At 35.8% G+C, this 18,716-nt stretch overlaps 1 protein-coding gene across 2 annotated transcripts in view; it reads left to right on the plus strand.

Moving 5' to 3' along the window:
• PRKG1 (protein kinase cGMP-dependent 1) overlaps positions 1-18,716 on the plus strand; it is a 1,083,951-nt gene that overhangs the window by 873,124 nt on the left and 192,111 nt on the right. For both annotated transcript variants that reach the window (XM_070432782.1, XM_070432781.1), the window contains exons 6-7: positions 835-912; positions 6,115-6,209. In XM_070432782.1, coding sequence (XP_070288883.1) covers positions 835-912; positions 6,115-6,209 — 173 coding nt within the window. The remainder of the gene's footprint in view (positions 1-834; positions 913-6,114; positions 6,210-18,716) is intronic.

Here is an 18,716-nt window from a genome sequence, read left to right on the forward strand (position 1 = left end):
CCCTTGCGAAGCTACAGAGAAGAAGGCAGATGGCACAGCTCTCATTTCCCTGTTACACCTCATGACACAGCAATACACTTTCTTCCAGTTCCCCTTAAAGAAATTACTTCTGTCTGTTTCAGGAATTATCTCAAACCTGGGAATGAACCTAGTGGCTGTGACAGCGTCAGAATACTGACACGCGGACAGTGGTCCTCTTCTTGCTGCCTTCTTTTGCTCCTCATTTGGTAGTTTATGAGCTCACAGATGCTGGGCCAGACTTTAGTCCCTAAAATGAAGACGTTCTGTTTGACAGAGCCAAATCTAAATTGCTGAAGCAAGGACAGTAAAGCATGAAGCAGTGCCTTAAAAAGTAACTAGGGCCATCAAACCCACACTAAAAGTCAACATGATTTCAAAATGAAGATCTTCAGATGCCACAGTAATTTCTCAGGAAAAATAAAAAAGGCCATCGTTAGGAGAATACTAAAGCTAAATGAGAATAACAAAATAATACAGGAGACCAGTTTAATTAGCAGCTCTGCTGTTTTATTTTATGCTCAGTTGATGGGAGAAAAGAATATTTTCATCAAACTCTTAAAATGATTGGATTGAAAGATATGAATGTAATCATCTGGAAAAATGGCATTAACAAAATAGTTTAAAAATGAATATGATAGAAATGACTTCTCTGCAATTATTATGTTCATCGACTGTTAGTTATTCTTAAACCATGATGGGTTCTAGGTTTGAGTAAAACTCCTAGAGGAGCTGATATTGGAAGAGGTTGGGTTGTTTGGTGAATGACTTATTTCTTAATGTGTTTTTTTTTCTGTTGCTGTTTCTATATTTCAGACCCACTATGAAAATGGGGAATACATCATCAGGCAAGGTGCAAGAGGGGACACCTTCTTTATCATCAGCAAAGGAAAGGTAAGCTCTGGTAGAGCAAGAGTGATGTCGGAGGGGACCCAGGGTTCCTCAGTGACCTCGGAAGCAGCACAGGTGCAGGGTCTAGAGTAGACTCTAGTCTAGAGCTATACCAGTGTTTCCAGTTTCTGAAGCTGAAAGAGAAATACTTGAAAATAAGACTGGGAAATAGTTTATGTGCTATACTATAATCATGATGCAAGATGCCACTGATATGTCTGCACAAACGGGAAGAGTTCCATAATTAAAAGTACATGATTAAGAAGGAAAAAACTAAGGTTGCTTTAAAAAAAATTTTAACAGGAAAAAAATCTATCCTGTCATTATGCTATAATGAAACATCTGGACTTTGAAATCGGATGGCCCAAGTTTTAATTTGGCTATATAACTTGTTAGATTTAGTATCCACAGGCAACTTGCTTAACACTCTGAGCACAATAAGGAAATAAATATATGCATGTTCTATTGTATATTCTTACAAAATATTGAATGAATTCTAAAAACTCTTAAGATGCTAAGTTATAGGACAATATAAATGAGGTAGACAAAGGAAATAAGCAAAAACTTATATTTTATTCATTACTATATTGTTTTAACTTTTTAATATTATGAATTTATTATAGTTTTTATTTAAAAACTAAATAAACCCCAACTCATTTGGTTCAATGGATAGAGCGTCAGCCTGCGGACTGAAAGGTCCTGGGTTTGATTCCAGTCAGGGGCACATGCCCGAGTTGCAGGCTTAGTCCCCTGTAGGGGGCGTGCAGAAGTTAGCCAATCAATGATTCTCTGTTGTTGATATTTCAGTCTCTCTCTCCCTCTCCCTTCCTCTCTGAAATTAATAAAAATATATTTTAAAAATAACTAAGAAAATAAGTGAATTGGAAAATGGGGACTTATGTAGATTAATACTCTGGAATTAGCCCTAGCCGGCTTGGCTCAGTGGATAAAGCGTCGGCCTGTGGACTGAAGGGTCGCAGGTTCGATTCTAGTTAAGGGCATATGCCTGGTTTGTGGGCTAAATCCCCAGTAGGGGGCGTGCAGGAGACAGCCGATCAATGATTCTCTCTCATCGATGTTTCTATCTCTCCCTCTTCCTTTCTCTCTGAAATCAATACACACACACACACACACACACACACACACACTGGAATTATAACGCTAAAATATATATCTTTAAAAACATACCTTAAATTTCTCTCAACAATAAAGTCATAATTATTTTGCATTTAAGTATCATTGCACTGTAAACTCTGATTTGAACTAATTTGATTTATTATAAATGATCTTTAAAAAGAATTTGCCTGTGTTAAGTATAGGAAGAAATGGGGGAAGATTTATATGTTTTTATTTTTACAATTGTTAAATCTTATACCTAGAAAAGAGATTTAAACAGCCATAGTGAGCAGGATATGTGAAAGATTATAAATCTTGTTGGATTTTAGATAATCCTCTTTGGACTAATTTTGAATCAAGAATGTGCATATGCCAATGTTTTACACCAGTGGCATGTAAACTAAAGTGAAGGAAATGCTACTTATACCTTCATCATACCTACTTTTTGACTGATATCAGAAAGCCTGGGATAGAAATAGAAGTCAGGGACTAGCTTCTTCAAAGGCATCCTGGAATGACGCGTCTGACCATAGTTATGGTTAAAACTATATCTTGTGTTTTCCACTGTTAGAAGATAAGAGGTGTTAGCATTTTACGTTTTATATATAAATAGTTAGAGCCTACCATTTACTGTTTTATTTCTTAACACCAACTAAAGAATCATGGAAATTGAAAATCTTCATGGATATAAGTGATTCCATTGGTCACAGGGAGACTTTTCACCCTCATGCTTTGGGTGCATTTTTCCTTTATTACATTGCTAATTCTTTGCTATCAGGGAATGATATGTTTATCAGGTAAGATGAATTTCTGACAGACTTATGTGAATACTCTATTACTGTAAATTCCCAGCACTGCCTAAAAGAAGCTGTGTTTGCAAACCAGTTTCAGCTGAAGACAGGTGCATTAGTGGTACTGTTTTATGAGTTTCATAACAAGTCTAAATAAAAGTGGCATGCAAATTACAGCATGGGAACCGATTCCATTGGCAATATTTTGGAGCACCATAGGGATTCCAAGAGGGAAGGAGTAAGAATATATTAGACTCTTTTGATACATTCAAGATATTTTTCTTAAAAATATTTTTTATTAATCAGTTTGATCAAATAAGTAGCACCAGTACTTGCCATTTGTTGATCTATTAATGGTAGCCATTCTGACAGGTGTGAGGTGATGTCTCATTGTGGTTTTAATTTGCATCTCTGAGATGATTAGCAACATTGAGCATTTTTTTTTCATGTGTCTATTGGCCATCTGTATATCCTCTTTGGAGAAGTGTCTGTTTAAATTATTTGCTCATTTTTTAATTGGATTGTTTGTCTTCTTGTTGTTGAGTTTATGAGTTCATTGTATATTTTGGAAAATTAACCCCTTAGCGGATGTATTATGTTCTCCCATTCCGGGTGTTCCCTTTGCATTTTGAAGATGGTTTCTTTTGCTATTCAGAAGCTTTTTAGTTTGATACAGTTACATTTGTTTACTTTTTTCTTTGTTCCTCTTGCCCTAGGAGATGTATTGGTAAAAATTTTATGAAGTGTCTGATTTTATTGACTATGTTTTCTTCTAAGATTTTTATGGTTTTGCAACTTACATTTAAGCCTTTTATCCATTTTGAACTTATTCTTATGTATGGTGTAAGTTAGTGGTCTAATTTTATAATTTTGCATGTGTCTAATTTTCCCAGCACCATTTATTGAAGAGACTGTCTTTACTCCATTGTGTGCTCTTGCCTCCTTTGTCAAATATTAATCGGCCACAATGGCTTTCTGGGGTCTCTGTTCCATTGATTTATATGCCTGTTCTTGTGCCAGTACCAGGCAGTTTTGAGAACAGTGGCATTGTAGTATAACTTGATATCTACTATTGTGATATCTGGTACTTACTATTAAGAGGATGTGTTGATAGATTTTTCTCATTTAATACACCTCTCTCTCTCTCTCTCACTCTCTCTCTCTCTCTCTCTCTCATTTTTGGACAAGGTGGCCAGGTAGCATGGATTCAAATAGAAGGCTCCATAGCTAGTTCATTTTACAGCATTGTGGATCAGAAAGTACTTTGTGGTTTAAATAAAAATGATAAAATACAGGCCAAAGTTAGAGAGTCTATCTCTATTTAACTTTCTCTACTCTGAAATGTCTTCAGAATTAAGGATGCAAATGTCCATAATGGTATCTTAATATTTAGAATGATTCATCATGCATACCAAAAAAAATGTGGAAATTACAACTTCAGAGGAAAGCTTTATTCTTGCTCTTTGAGGTGCTTATTTTTTTTCACATTATAATTTTATCCAGTTAGATTTTTCCTCACATTTATCATATAAGCAGAAAGTGGTTTATTCTGTAGATGGTCCACTTTTTATTAGATCAATTTATTAACATCTTTAAAGAACATTTCAAGATAACATTGAAATTTCTCCATGGCCTGCGTAATTCTGCCATTTAGAATTTCTAATATATTTTATTAACCAAATGGCAAATGTACAGTTATACAGTATATCCTTATATCTCATTTTGAATCCATGAAGTTTGAGAATCACTGGACTAGTGTATTTCCATCCACATCTTTAAAAGCCTTGTCAACATGCAAATGAGCATCTCTATGATATAGCTCAATGGTAAGATTGTTAAAAACCGCATTCCTGCGGTTTTGAAACTCTGTGTGGAGGAGTAGTCAAATGGATCAATGGAGAATAATAATTGAATTCTCTGTGCTTTTTACAGACCTTCTTAATACTTATAAAAATTCTGGTCTTTGACATCCAATCTCTAAATTCAAAAATCTAAAGCATAGTGTATTTAAATGTGTTTAAGTGTCTGTCATTGCCTCAGGACATTAGCCTTACTCCATTTTCCAGGCATTTGTATTTTAACTACCACTTAATTTTTCTGGGTGGCACATAGCCAGTATTATGAATATCAGTAGAGCTGGAGGGAGATTGAATTAACATAAAGGTAAAACTTATTACATCGCTTTCCTTCTGTGGATTATTACTCAAGTCACAAGTCCTATATGGGCTGAGATATCTTGTAAGAAAGTTTTTCCGTTCAAACAATTTACAGCTCTATATTAAGTGCTTATTCTAAATTGTAGAGAATGCCAAAGAAATATCTATTTCTTTGAAGAGCATATTATTTGTTATGCTTTTAAAAGACATATATGTAATTTCTATGTCTTTTTAAAAAAGAAATTCTGTGAATGTGGATTGTGAGGACCTGAAGACTGTATCAGAGACCTGAGGGAAGACTTTCATGAAAATGTGGCTGGCTTTTGAATGAAGGCTGGGTTTTTCTTTTTTTGTTTTTTAAAATTCTCACCTGAGGATATGTTTTCATTGATTTGAGAGAGAAAGAGAGGGAGTGAGAGAGAGAGAAACATTGATCAGTTGCCTCCCATAAATACCCTGACGGGATCAAACCTGCAACCTTTGGAGTATGGATGACACTCTATCCAACTGAGTCACCAAGCCAGGGCAAGGCTGGATTTTTCTTAAAGGAGATAGGCATGCGGTAGAGAAAATGTATGTGCATGTAGAGGTGTGGAGAAAGATGTTCATTGTAGCCAAAAAAAGGAAACAACATAAATGTCCATGCATATGGAAATTGATAAATTGGTATATGTACAGAGTAGAAGAAGGCAATGGATGAACTCTATATTTAGAAGCATGAAATAATAATTAAAATAATGTTAACAGAAAATGTGTAAGTTACAGAATGATACATACCATATTATGCTATTTACATACAGTATTTTTAAAAACACATGCATATAAACACATAATAAAGGATGGAAGGAATGGTCACTAAATTTATTATAATGGTTGCCTCATAGGAGGTTGGAAATAGGATAAGGATGAGGATTAATTGGAATTCAAGTTTCTGAATAATTTATTATTTCTTAAAAACAAATTGAAAGTATAAAAAATATTTGAAGGTCATTTCTTTGGCCCCTTTAGTGATAATATACTTGTATTCCTCATAAAAGTAATTTGAAAAGAAAAAGAAAAGTGGACTTACCAGTATCAATTAATGCTCATTGGGTCATCCAGAGCATGCAATAGATACAGACTTTCATTGTTTCTCTTTGTAGGTAAATGTCACTCGCGAAGACTCACCAAGTGAAGACCCCGTCTTTCTTCGGACTTTAGGCAAAGGAGATTGGTTTGGAGAGAAAGCCTTGCAGGGGTAAGTAGATCACATGTCACACAGTTTTTGCTTGAGTACTACATAAAATCCTGTCTTAAAGACTGAGCTCCTAACAAAACAGGATTTTTAGTGCTGATTCTGATATCAGACATGGACCCTTGCTCATTTTTATTTTATTTCCAGCTGGACTTGTAATATGTGCAGATAGGCTGTAGGATTGATTGGTGGTTAACTTCTGTAATAAATAATTTTTATATTAATAGGAAAATCTTTAAGCTTTATGTTTCTTAACTCTATAAAGATAAGAGAGAGGGAGATGTCTCTGCTAAGCTTACTTTGTACAACAGTTTTATTCAGAATCACAGGAAGATGGTTGAGAATTTTGAAATCCCTAAACCTGGCTGAACAAACAATAGATGGGAAAGCAGTGATTCACCTCTGGCTGGCTATTGTCAGTGCTGGTTATGGTAATGGAGGTGGAGGAGCAGGTGGGCGTGGAGGTGATTTATGCATGTGCAGACTCACTCTGGAGGGCTCTAAAGACTGAAGAGGTGTACTGCACGATCACTGAAATTGCACTTGTAAACTAAGACCTCAGGAAAGAAGCATTTGGGATTTCTTCCCATATACTATGGAAGAAAAACTCAGTTGACTTTGTACCACTGAATGTACAAAATGCACGACAAATATGACAGATTTATTTGGGTATTCTAGTCTTGATGTCCAATAAGCAACACCACTTGATTATCAGTAAATAGAGATAAAACTTTTCTGAGTTTTGTGCTGTATGTATAATAAGCCACTTGAGTCAGAAATAACTAATAAACATTTATTTTTGCATCATATTCCAGGTGTAGGACTCTCTACTAGAGAGGAACAGCAAAAGGATCAAACATATTCCTAAAATATTTGGAACAGTTTTCCATTTCAAATTATGACTTTATTTTAAAAAATACAAGCAATTTGCTTAAAGGTACTATAAAGAAAGTTTAAGGAGTTTTCAAAATTTTATTTTTATGACAGTTTATATTCAACATTATTTTGTGTTAGTTTCAGGTGTACAGCACAGTGGTGAGACAAGCATATATTTTACAAAGTGGTCTCCCCGACATTTCAACTATCCCCCTGCACCATACAGAGTTATTATAATATTATTGATTATATTCCCTATGCTGTACTTTACATCCCTGTGACTATTTTATAGCTACCAATTTGTACTTCTTAATCCCTTCACCTTAAGGAGTTTTTATTTTTTAAGCCACAATCAGTTGCCAGGTCTTATTTTCTTCCTTACTATTCCACAACTACAAAAATAAAACAGTGATTTTGATGTCATCTTACTCGGGCTACATTATCTTGTGAAAATTCAGAACTAAGTGCACTTGATTTTCTGTTTTTTCTTTTACTGAGTTCATTTGATCCGATCTGATGAGTGTGTATTTGCCATTAAATTTTTCCAATGGCAAAGATGGAAGAAATGCCATGGCTGGTGTAGATATACAAAATCATGCAATAATCATAATCTTCATGGCATAAAATGTACAAAGATACCATTTGTGCTTTAATCTTTCTTTCCCTTGATTATTATATACGTAGAGGATTCTAGAGGATAATGCCACCTGACTGCCATGGTCCAAGATTAAATGTCTCTGTGAAAATTGTGATACTTTTCAACATATAACATTTTCAAAATATAACACTTTCAATCATTTCTGATGAGATCACAAGTGGAACACCAGAAAGTAAAACATAATTGAGAATTGACAGATTTTCTTTTGTAGCTTACTGTCACTGAATCTTGGCGCAAATAAAAGAAAGCTTTTATGGTGAAAACACCTTTCTAAAATGGGTCTTAAGAAATGACCTTGGGGATATGCCTTATGAAAAAGTTATCAAAGTTTGCTCTGATATCAAATTTAAGTTAATGTTCTTCCATATAGATTAAATTCATTCTAACATGCTTATTCTTATGAACTGCCTGTTGTCAAATCTCTTTTGAACACATTCAGCCTCTTCACTGGCCAATCTGTCACCACACCACCACCTCAACTGTTACTACACTGACCTATCCCCATCCCTTTCTTTCCTATGGCCTTTATTATTGTTTTGTCACTACTCAACCAGGCTTTATCAGTCTACTGTAAGTGTCCTCTTAAATGTCACCAGAAATTTCCTACTGACATCATAGAACCATCTTTCTTTTATCTTTATCTGACTTAACTTCTCAGCCACAGTTTTACACTGTTGACCACTCCTTCCTTCTTTACATTTCCCATCCTTTGAGAGCCCTGCATATGTTAGCACTCTACAATTTCTCATTTGATTTTCTAAAATTCACCAGGGTTTTGTCCTCAACTCTCTCTGTTACATAACATCTTGGTATATGTCCATATCTATCACTGCATAGTCCTTCAATGAAAAGTCCCAAATCTATACTAATAAAAGGGTAATATGCTAACTAGACCAGATAGACTGGACGTCTTCCAGACGTCATTCTGGACATCCTTCCTGACAAAGCCGGGGCCCGGGCGGCGCCGCCTGGGATCCCGGGTGCCTGCAGCTGGCCCAGGCGAAGCCGGCCCAGATCCTGGGTGCCTGTGGCTGGCCAGAATGAGGGAAGCCCGGGTCCCAGGTGCGGGGGCCGAAGCAGAGGCAGTTAGGGGCGATAGGCAGGCAGGCAAGTGGTTAGGGATGATCAGGCAGGCAGGCGAGAGGTTAGGAGCCAGTGGTCCCAGATTGACTTGAAACCATATAGAATTCACATAGGCATCAGATTTGCCAAATTCTAAACTACTTGGATCTGTAGTAATGGGAAATATATAAGAATATGATGAACCTGAGAGAGATGGGATCGAGCTTCCACTTGCTCCTCCCCCTCCCCCTACTATTTGAGTCTTCAGCATAATATATGGTTAAGAGTTCCAGCTCAGAAAACAGACTGCCTGGGTCGGAGTCCACTCTGTCATTTATAAATTATGAGACCCTGAGAGATTCTCTTTTCATCTGAAATGAAAATGATGATTGTCTCTAACTTTTTGAGTTACTGTGAGAAGTAATCAAGGGAATACTTATAAAGCATTTTGGGTGACTACTTAGAATTTAGATGAATGCTCCAAAAAAGCCAACTGCTATCAGCACTACCACTATCATCTTTATCTCCATTATTATTATCAGCAACATCAACATCCATCACCGTAATGCTGGTATCACTGTTTCCATTCCCAAGAATGTTCTGGGCCAGTTAACCTCTCTGAGTCTCTGTTTCTGAAAATCTGTAAACTGAGCCAGTTGAACTAGATGATCTCTAAGTTTTCTTAGGGCACAGTCTCTGCTTCTCTTGCAATGTGGCCTCTTTTCAGCTGGAACAGATCTCTAGATTCTAAATGCAGCTCTGGGCCACCCTCGTTAAATAGCAGACCGCTGCCAGCAGGGCCCTTTCCTCCAGGAACTCTCTCAGCTGTTGCCTGTCATTCTGAACACCTACACTACATGCCAGGCTCTGCCCTTGTTTGTGCAAAAACAAATCAGCCAGTCAATTCAACACACTTTGGTATCACAGTCTCTATTCCCCAGATTTTCCACTCATAGACTGTGATCTTGGGAAATTTAGTTAATATTTCTGAACCCATTTCTTGTTTTTTTCTTTTTTTCAATTAATAAAATAATATATAAAATGATATAGCACATATTGAATATAGCATATATCATTCATTTATTTATTTGGAAAGACTTTTAGTTATGATTCAAACCTCATTTATATCCTCCCCCAGTACTTTTCCTCCCCCCCCCATATCATTACCGTGAAGTTGGCTATATGCATCCTCAGTGATTGTGTGTCTAAATTTTATTGTGTATACATATAAGTATAATAAACATATACATATATGAACATTAACATATATAAACTTGTTTTATGCGTGTTTAAAATTTTACATAGGTGAAATCCCATTCTGTTTCATTTGGGGTCAATATATCATTTTTTCTTTTCTTTCTACTGCCATGCAAATTGCATTTGTGTTATTCCTTTGTTTAGAAGTTTTACCTTCCTTTTCTATTCCTTTAATGATGAATTTTTTAAATTTTTAATATGTAATGGTAACTAATAGCTCTATCCTTCACTTGAATAATACAGGAATCTTCATGTATTTAACTTCAAATTACTCTTGCCTGCTTTTTATCTAGATTTGTAGTATATAGTTCCGTATGATTGGTAAATCCTCAAATATTAGTCATTATTATTGATATATTTTTTCAGACCCTACTTAGATTTAGTAACTTGGTTTACTTATTGTAGCAGGTCTTCCAACAATGTGCTTAATTATAATGCTGAGATGCCTAGAAACTTAACTCTTGTGTATATTAGTTATCCTGTGATAAAACTGGTTTCATTATATGTTGTTTTGCCACAGTCTGAAGAACCTATTAACAATATTAAGTGAGAACTTACTATAGTTTTCCCACTATTGCTTACATTCAATTTATTTCTTTTGAGTTCAGAGATGATTTATTTATGCTTTTTGCCTTTCCTAAATGTGAATGACCATTGGGTTATGCATAAAAATCTAGGTTAGATTTACTTTTTCTCAGAATCTTAAATATTATTCCATTGTCTTCCAGTATCCATAGTCTAGAATCAGTCAGTCACTAGAAGTAATGTCTTTTTTGGGGGGGTGGGTAGGTGTCTATCTCTGATATCCTTCATTTTTACTATAATCTAAGTGCAGATATGTTTTACTTTATTTCATATGACTCGATATGTCCCTTTCTTCTGAGAATGCAATTTTCCTCAATTCACAGCATTGTCTCTGCTTATTCCCCCCACCCCCCCCGCCCCAGTTTCTCTCTCTTTCTTTTGGTCTCCTTATCCTCCCATCCTTGCCTTCTTATTTCAGGTTTATAGGTTCTTCTTATTATTCTGTGCTGCTTTTGTAATGGAATCTAGGTACGTTCTCTCATATCTATCAAGAAATTCTCTGCTTCTCTCTTTAATTGTATCAAGTCTTAAATTCAATCTATACACTGAGTAGGTTCCAGTGACTACTTAAAATATTTTTAGACTATCTGCTTGGCACACTACAGTGGTTAGGACTATGAGCACTAAAATAAACCTTCCTGGGTTCAAATCCCAGCTCCATCATTTATAGGATATGTGATCTTACTTTTCTTCTCTTAGCTTCATGTTCGTGATTTATAAAATGGGAATAATAGTATCTGCCACATAGGATTAAAGGGACTAATAAGCCAAATAATCTATATAGTTTTGGGGCATACTAGAATCATGCCTGACAAATACGGTGTTCAATAAATGTTAATTATCATTATTTTATTATTCTTTAAAATGTTTTTATTGTTTCTTATTTATACTTTATATTCTTTATCTCTTATGTTAAAAATATCAAATGTTTTGTAATTTTTTTATTACCTTTTAGGTTCAAATTCTAAAGCTCTTTATATTTGTTAACTCTCCCTCCTTATTATATGGTTTATTATAGCTTTTGGGACTGTTTTGTTTGTTTGTAATTACTGTATGCCCATTTTCTTTTTTTTAATTTTCTTTTTTTATTTTTGTTTTATTGCTTAAAATATTACAAAGATTAGTCTCCTCTTTTTTTCCCCCTTGGCTTTCCCCTGGCCTCCCCTACTCTCCAGTGTCTTGTGTCCATTGGTTATGCTTATATGCGTGCATACAAGTCCTTTGGTTGATCTCTTACCACCGCCCCCCCCCCCACCACCAACCCTCCCTGGCCTTCCTGCTATTGTTTGACAGTCTGTTCGATGCTGCTCTGCCTCTGTATCTATTTTTGTTCATCATTTTATAATGGTCTTTATTATCCATAAATGAGTGAGATCATGTAGTATTTTTCTTTCAGTGACTGGCTTATGCATGCCCATTTTCAGTGGAATGAGTGGATTAAGGGATTCCCTTGTGCCAGGTTATTGGAGCATCTCTATGTGGTTGTTTTTTTTTATGTTTTATATTTGCTCCTGCAAGGGCAGACTTTAGATTGAGGTCCTTGAACCATAAAGATAGAATAGAAAGAATTCAGATCTTTTAGTTGCCAGGCTTGGATTTCTGTTTCTCTCAGGGGCAGTAGTTGCTAAAGCGTGTATCTTGAGTATAGAAACAATCTAAGACTCTGGCCTTATGAAAGGCTCAGTCCCGGCTTTTCTCTTGGGACCATAGCCAGACTTCTTCCCCGCCCCTTCATGAGCTCTCCTGGCCAGCTCCAGCACATGCCTCCAACCTTAGGACCCTTTTCTGTGTCCAGCACTTGGCGCTTGTAGGGTTTTAGTTTTGTTTCTTTTTTAGTTTTAGTGAAGATTAAAATTAATTTGGATTTTAGTGATGATCATTCTTATGAGGATTATAATGGATAACCTATGTAAAATGCAACAGAATGTCTTGTGGGATTTTTTCCAGGTTGTCCTGTATTTCTGGCTGAATTCCAAAGCCAACAAGCTGCCAGTACTTAGGGCGAGCTGCTTTTTGTAGAACTGAGTAAGAAGAGTTAGAATTGCTTTTTTAGTACCACTACTCTCTCTGTAAGATGGAGAACTAGGGATACTGAAGGTTGGCCTTTTGAGGGGAATGGTGTTCATCAAAAGAAGTTGTTTCCTCAATTATCTGCTCTCAGTTTATTTTTTTGTTGTTGAAGTTTTATATGTAAACAGGTGATTAAAATAGAGAATGTGATAAGTGATAATATAGAAGAAGCACAAAGTGTCATAGCACATTATAATATCTCTATTTTCATCCCAAAATGTTTCCTGGGCTCCAAATTTAGTTTTTTTTAGGGGCATGGCCACTTGGATATCACTCAGGTACTTCAAGTGGCACTTGGACAACTGTAAACTCATTTTCTCTCCACCTCCAACCAAATCTACTCCATTTGATATGATTACTGTTGCAATAGTGTTTCTCACACCAAAAATGTGGACATTATCTTTGACTGTTTCCTCTCCTGAAATACATCACTAATAACTAATCCTGTTGATTCTACCTCTTAAATAACTCTCACCATCACCTATGTATTGCCACAGTTTCAATCTGTCACCTGGATTACAATCCAGCCTCCTAATTGGTCACCCTGTGTCCAGTCTTGCTCACTTCCCATCTATTCCAAAAACTATGGTTATGACAATCTCTCTATTAGTTTTCCAGAATAGCTACAATAAATTACTACAAACTGAGTGACTTAAAACAATGGAATCTATTCTTTCACAAGTCTGGAGGAAAGAAATCTAAAATCAAGGTGTCACATCCCCTATGAAAACTCTAAGGAAAATGTGTTCCCTGCCTCTATCTAGCTTCTGGTGGTTACTGGCTTCTTTGGCTTGTGCCTTCATAAACCAATTTCCACCCCCATCTTCACGTGGCCATCTCTCCTCTGTGTGTGTTTCAGTATCAAACTCTCTCTCTCCTGATAAGAACACCAGTCATTGGATTTAGGGCCTACCCTAATCTGGTATGACAGTCTCTTAACTTGATTACATCTCCAAAAACCTTATTTCCAAATAAGATCACATTCAAAGGTATTGGGGTTGAATACTTTGACATAGCTTTGGGGGGGGGGCCACAATTCAACCTACAACACTGTAAAACAGGCTTATGTCACTTTATTTCTCAAAGGCTTCCCATAGCGCTTCCTGCTGTGAGGTCTGTTCTCATATTACCACTGCAATCTCATCACCGTATCCCTGCATCATGATCCATGCTGTAGCTATTCTGAGATCTTCTATGTCAACATCATTCTCATGACGTATTTTACTTTTGGGCAATTGGCATAGCAGTAATCTGTTGTGATTACAGTCCTTCCTGGCACGGCTGAATAACTGAACTTACAACTAGCTTCAATGGGATGTGAGAACTTGGAAGATCAGCACAGTATAGAACCCAGTGCATAGTCATGTAGAAGCTGACCTGTTGCTCTATAGGCACCTAGACCCATGACATGGTCATATACTCTTATATATGAACACAAGATGCCCAGGATACAATAGTAGCCCACTGGGCTTTGATGTTAAGGAAGTCATTAGAGAATTTATAAAAATCATATCTTGGATATAAAGAAACCAAAATTTAATCACATGCACACACACCAAACATACCTATTCCAAATTATTAATATTATTACAAAAACACCTGTAGCCAAACCCACATACAAATTAGCCAAGATAAATTAATCAAGGAAATTTGAACATCTGCTCTCTGATCTTTTCTAGAGTGTAGGCCTGTAATATAAAGTTAACCACACAAAACCTTTCTTTTGTTGTTTGAATTTATTTGCTAATCTTGTCAATACTTTAGTGTGCACTGTACACTCAGATATCTCAACAATAGTTCCGATTATTATAATAGGCAAGAATTATCAGTAAGTGATAGTAACCAAAGACACATTAGTTTAAACAGATTAGAATATTGGTTGTTCAAAAATTGTTAAGTGCAAGGGGATTCATGAAAGAGGACTTTTATGCTAAAAGAAGGCTTTGGGCCTGCTAACACAAATAATTGTTCCTACAAAGGGGATATTTTTATAGATAGTTGAGGAAACATCAGGGTGTCTTAGAAAATGGTTTCTTTGTCCCTGCCATCTTAAATGTAAGGTCATTTTCAATAGTGAAAATTAAGGTACTTACTGAACAATTCAATCCCTCATTGCTATTCTCCAACATGTCATTCAGACAAATAATTTCCTTCAGTTGCCACAAGATAAGAAAATATAATGCATATTTGAAACTCTCTTCAAAAACTAATAGAAAAAATGTTCATTTGAAGCTAATTTCCTTGTTAATGAATTTGGCTAGTGTTTTGTGTCTCTGTCATTTTTATTCTTTTCAAGTCTAAATGATTGCTTCTTAGTTTTTCCTTTATACAGTATAGAATGAAAATGGCTTGCTATAAATCACACTTTGGACAGGCAACAGATATTTTAGTTAGAGTCATAATTATTACACTAATCACTTGTGATACCTTACAAATATTTTTAAACCCACCGAATAGTCTTGCCCCAAAGTATATTTGAATGTAACATTTACTCACATATTCTGATTGAGACTGTGTCCTCATGAGATGAGTATTTCCAGCTTTATTTGGCCTCACATTCCTCATTCATACAATGAGCTGGAAGTGGGAGATATTTTAAAAACATATGCTATGTGATAATTGTCTTACCCCATATTCCATAAATTAGGGCAAGCACAATATTCCTTTTAGGACATTTCAAGTAGTATGTAAGGGGATTCGAGTTTAGCACCTCTTCATAGGGCCATGTTCAAATGTATCAGTAAATAATCATATAGGCATCTTATTTTAATAAAACACAATTAAAATTATTTTAAAAACCCATTTCAATAGCATCATAAATTATGAAGAAATTAGTAATAAATTTAACAAAAGGTTTTTAAAACCTGTATACTGAACACTACAAAACATATTTAAGAGGAATGTTGAGATCTACTGTGTTCATGTCATATGACTCCGTATTGTTCGCCCAGATTGACCTATACATCCAGTGCAGTTCCAGTCAAAAATCCCAGCAAGTTTTATTGTGGAAATTGACAAGCTGATTTTAAACTTCATATGAAAAGTTAAGAGACCTAAAACAGCCAAAAGAACTTTGGGGGGAAAATAATAAATTTGGATGACTAACTCTACCAGACTTAGAGACTTATTTTAAAGCTCCAGTAACTAAGGCAATGTGGTTTTGATGTCAAGACAGGCAAACAGATCTCTGAACAGAGTAAAGAGCTCTGAAATCCACCACACACATATTGCTGCCTTAGTGAGCTCAGGCTGCCCTAACAGTATTATAGAGTGGGTGTCTTAAAACAACAGAAGCATACTTTCTTACAGTTCTGAAGGCTAGAATTCCAAGATCAACATGGTTGATTTCTTGTAGGACAATTTTCCTGACTTGCAGATGGCTGCCTTCTTGCGGTGTACTCATATATCTGTGCTTTTCTGGCCATTGCTTGGTGCATGCATATACAGAGAGTGAAAAAGCTCCCTGGTGTGTCTTTTTATAAGGGCACTAATCCCATCACAAGGGACCCACCTTTATGACCTCATTGAAACATAAGTGCCTCCCAAATGCTCTACCTTCAAATATCATCATATTGGGGTTTAGGGCCTTAACAAATGGATTTGAGGCTGGGTAGGGGGGCACACAATTCAGTCTTATAGCATTTGCCAGTTAAAGTGCACCATCAGTTCCAAGGCAATTCATTGATGTCACCATTTTCCATAAATGGTGTTGAAACAATTGAATATCCATTAAGTAGAATCTAATGAGCAGAAAGAATTGACCAACAAAAATAAGACCTGAAGTAGAGAGACATGGAACAGACTGACATACCTCAATGTGGGGTTGGGAGGACTAGCAGAGATAAACCAAAGAACTTACATGCTTATAGGCATAGCCCATGGACACAGGCAATAGGATAGTGAAGACATGGGGCAGGGGGGTTGGGGGGGGGTAGGGGCCGGGTGGATGGGGTAAAGGAGGGGGAAAGGGAGATATCTGTAATTCTATCAACAATAAAATATTTATTTAAAAAATAAAAAATAAACTTGGCCCTGTACCTTGCATCATATAACAGAATTAAATTAAAATGCACTATAAACCTAAATGTGAAACCAAAACTACAAAATCTTTAGGGACAAAACATAGATCAACTTTGTGAAGTTTTTTTAGGTAAAGAATTTTTTTGGGTGTCATACCAAAACACAGTTTATAAAAGATAAAGGTGATAAGTTAGACTTCATTAAAATGAAGAATTTCTGTTCTTTGAAAAAAAAGATCTAGGAATAGGAAAATAAAATATTTTCTCTCCACTATGAGAATATATTTGCAAATTATATGTCTGAAAAGGGATTTGATTTCAGAATAAATAACTCTCAAATGTTAATAATGAGAAAAAAACACAATTTTTATAATGGACAAAATATTTGAACAGACATTTCACCAATAAAGAGAAATTGATCACAAATAGGCATATGAAAAATTTCTCACCATGATTAGGGAAATGCAAATTAAACCCACAATGAAATAACACTATACATATATTAAAATGTCTAAAATTTACAAGATTGACCACATACCAAATGTTGCAGAAAATGTGGGGCAAGTGGAAGTTTCATATATTTATTGCTTGTTGGAATGTAAAACGGTACACCACTTTGGAAAGAAATTTAGCAAGTTTCTTAAAAAGTTAAAAATATTGTCTGCTATATGACCCAGGTAGTCTATTCATAGGTATTTACATGAAACAGGAAAACTCATGTCCATACAAAGACCTATACACAAATGTTCATAACAGTTTTATTTGTAATATCCCAAATTTCGAAACAACCCATTCATCAACAAATGAATGGATAACAAAAATCATGGTATGGTCATATAATGAAGTCCTATTTAGCAATAAAGAAAGAAGTATTGATATACTCAACAACATAGAGGAATATAAAAATAATTAAGATTAGTGAAATGAATTAAAAAATATATGATTTCATTTATATATGATCTAGAAAATAGCAACTAATCTATAGTGACAGAAAGCAGATTAGTGGTTTCCTAGTCATGGCATTTGGCATGAGACAGAGATTATGGAGAGATACTAGGAAATGGGGGACAATGGGTCTGCTCATTATCTTGGGTGTAGTGATAGAATCATGAGTGTCTATACATGTCAAAAGCTTTAAAATTTTGCACTTTAAACGTGAGGTTTCTTTGATGTCAATTTTACCTCAAAAAACTATTAAAATGTTTTCAAACTCACTTTTAATCTTTCCATTATCCTTGATATAATCAAGTGTCAGTAAGAGAATTATCAACTCTCCTGTGGTTCGTTATCCACCATTGCCAATTCCCACTCAGGAGGCTCAGAGCTCACTATGCTCCCATTATCAGAGCATCTGTTAACACCATCATAGTTTTACAACTTGCTTAACAGGTAACAGAAAGTGTTAAGGCTTATTTGGGCAAATGGAATTAGAGGGTCATGAGTGCAGAAAATCCACTGTCAGTAGTAGTTCTATTCTGCAAAGCCATGGAGTTTTGAACAAGTCAAGTGGTAGGTTACCCAATACCTACCGACAAGGATGGGCCAAAAGGGTCTTGTCTTTGGGAGTCAGTTTTGGGCTCTGTGTCAGTATCTAGTTTGTTTGGATATTTTGACTCTCAGCCTGGAAAATAGAGGATAGACAGAATTTTCTACCGAAGTGGTAGAATTTAAGATCAAGCAGATAATCAGAAGCAGGAGAAAGGATGACTGGAAGACCACACCAGGCTCAAGACCTCATAGCTGAAAGAATTTGCACTTATTTGGGGTGTTGGGGTGTTCAATCCTTGAGCATAAGCACATGGAGGTATGGGTCAGTGATAAAATGGGCAGTGCAAAGGTGGAGAAGAGACATAGTACCCAACAGCAACAGTTTCTGGGATTCCCAGATGTTTCTCATTCATAACTTACCCTTGCTTTCTACAATGCCAGTAATTGGTGTTATCCAGCTAATGAGACTATTCTCTGCTTTCACCTTTTTCTGAA

The sequence above is a fragment of the Myotis yumanensis genome, unplaced genomic scaffold (genome assembly GCF_028538775.1).
Source record: "Myotis yumanensis isolate MYYU_CA2020_CCGP unplaced genomic scaffold, mMyoYum1.0.hap1 SCAF_13, whole genome shotgun sequence".
NCBI lineage: Eukaryota > Metazoa > Chordata > Mammalia > Chiroptera > Vespertilionidae > Myotis > Myotis yumanensis.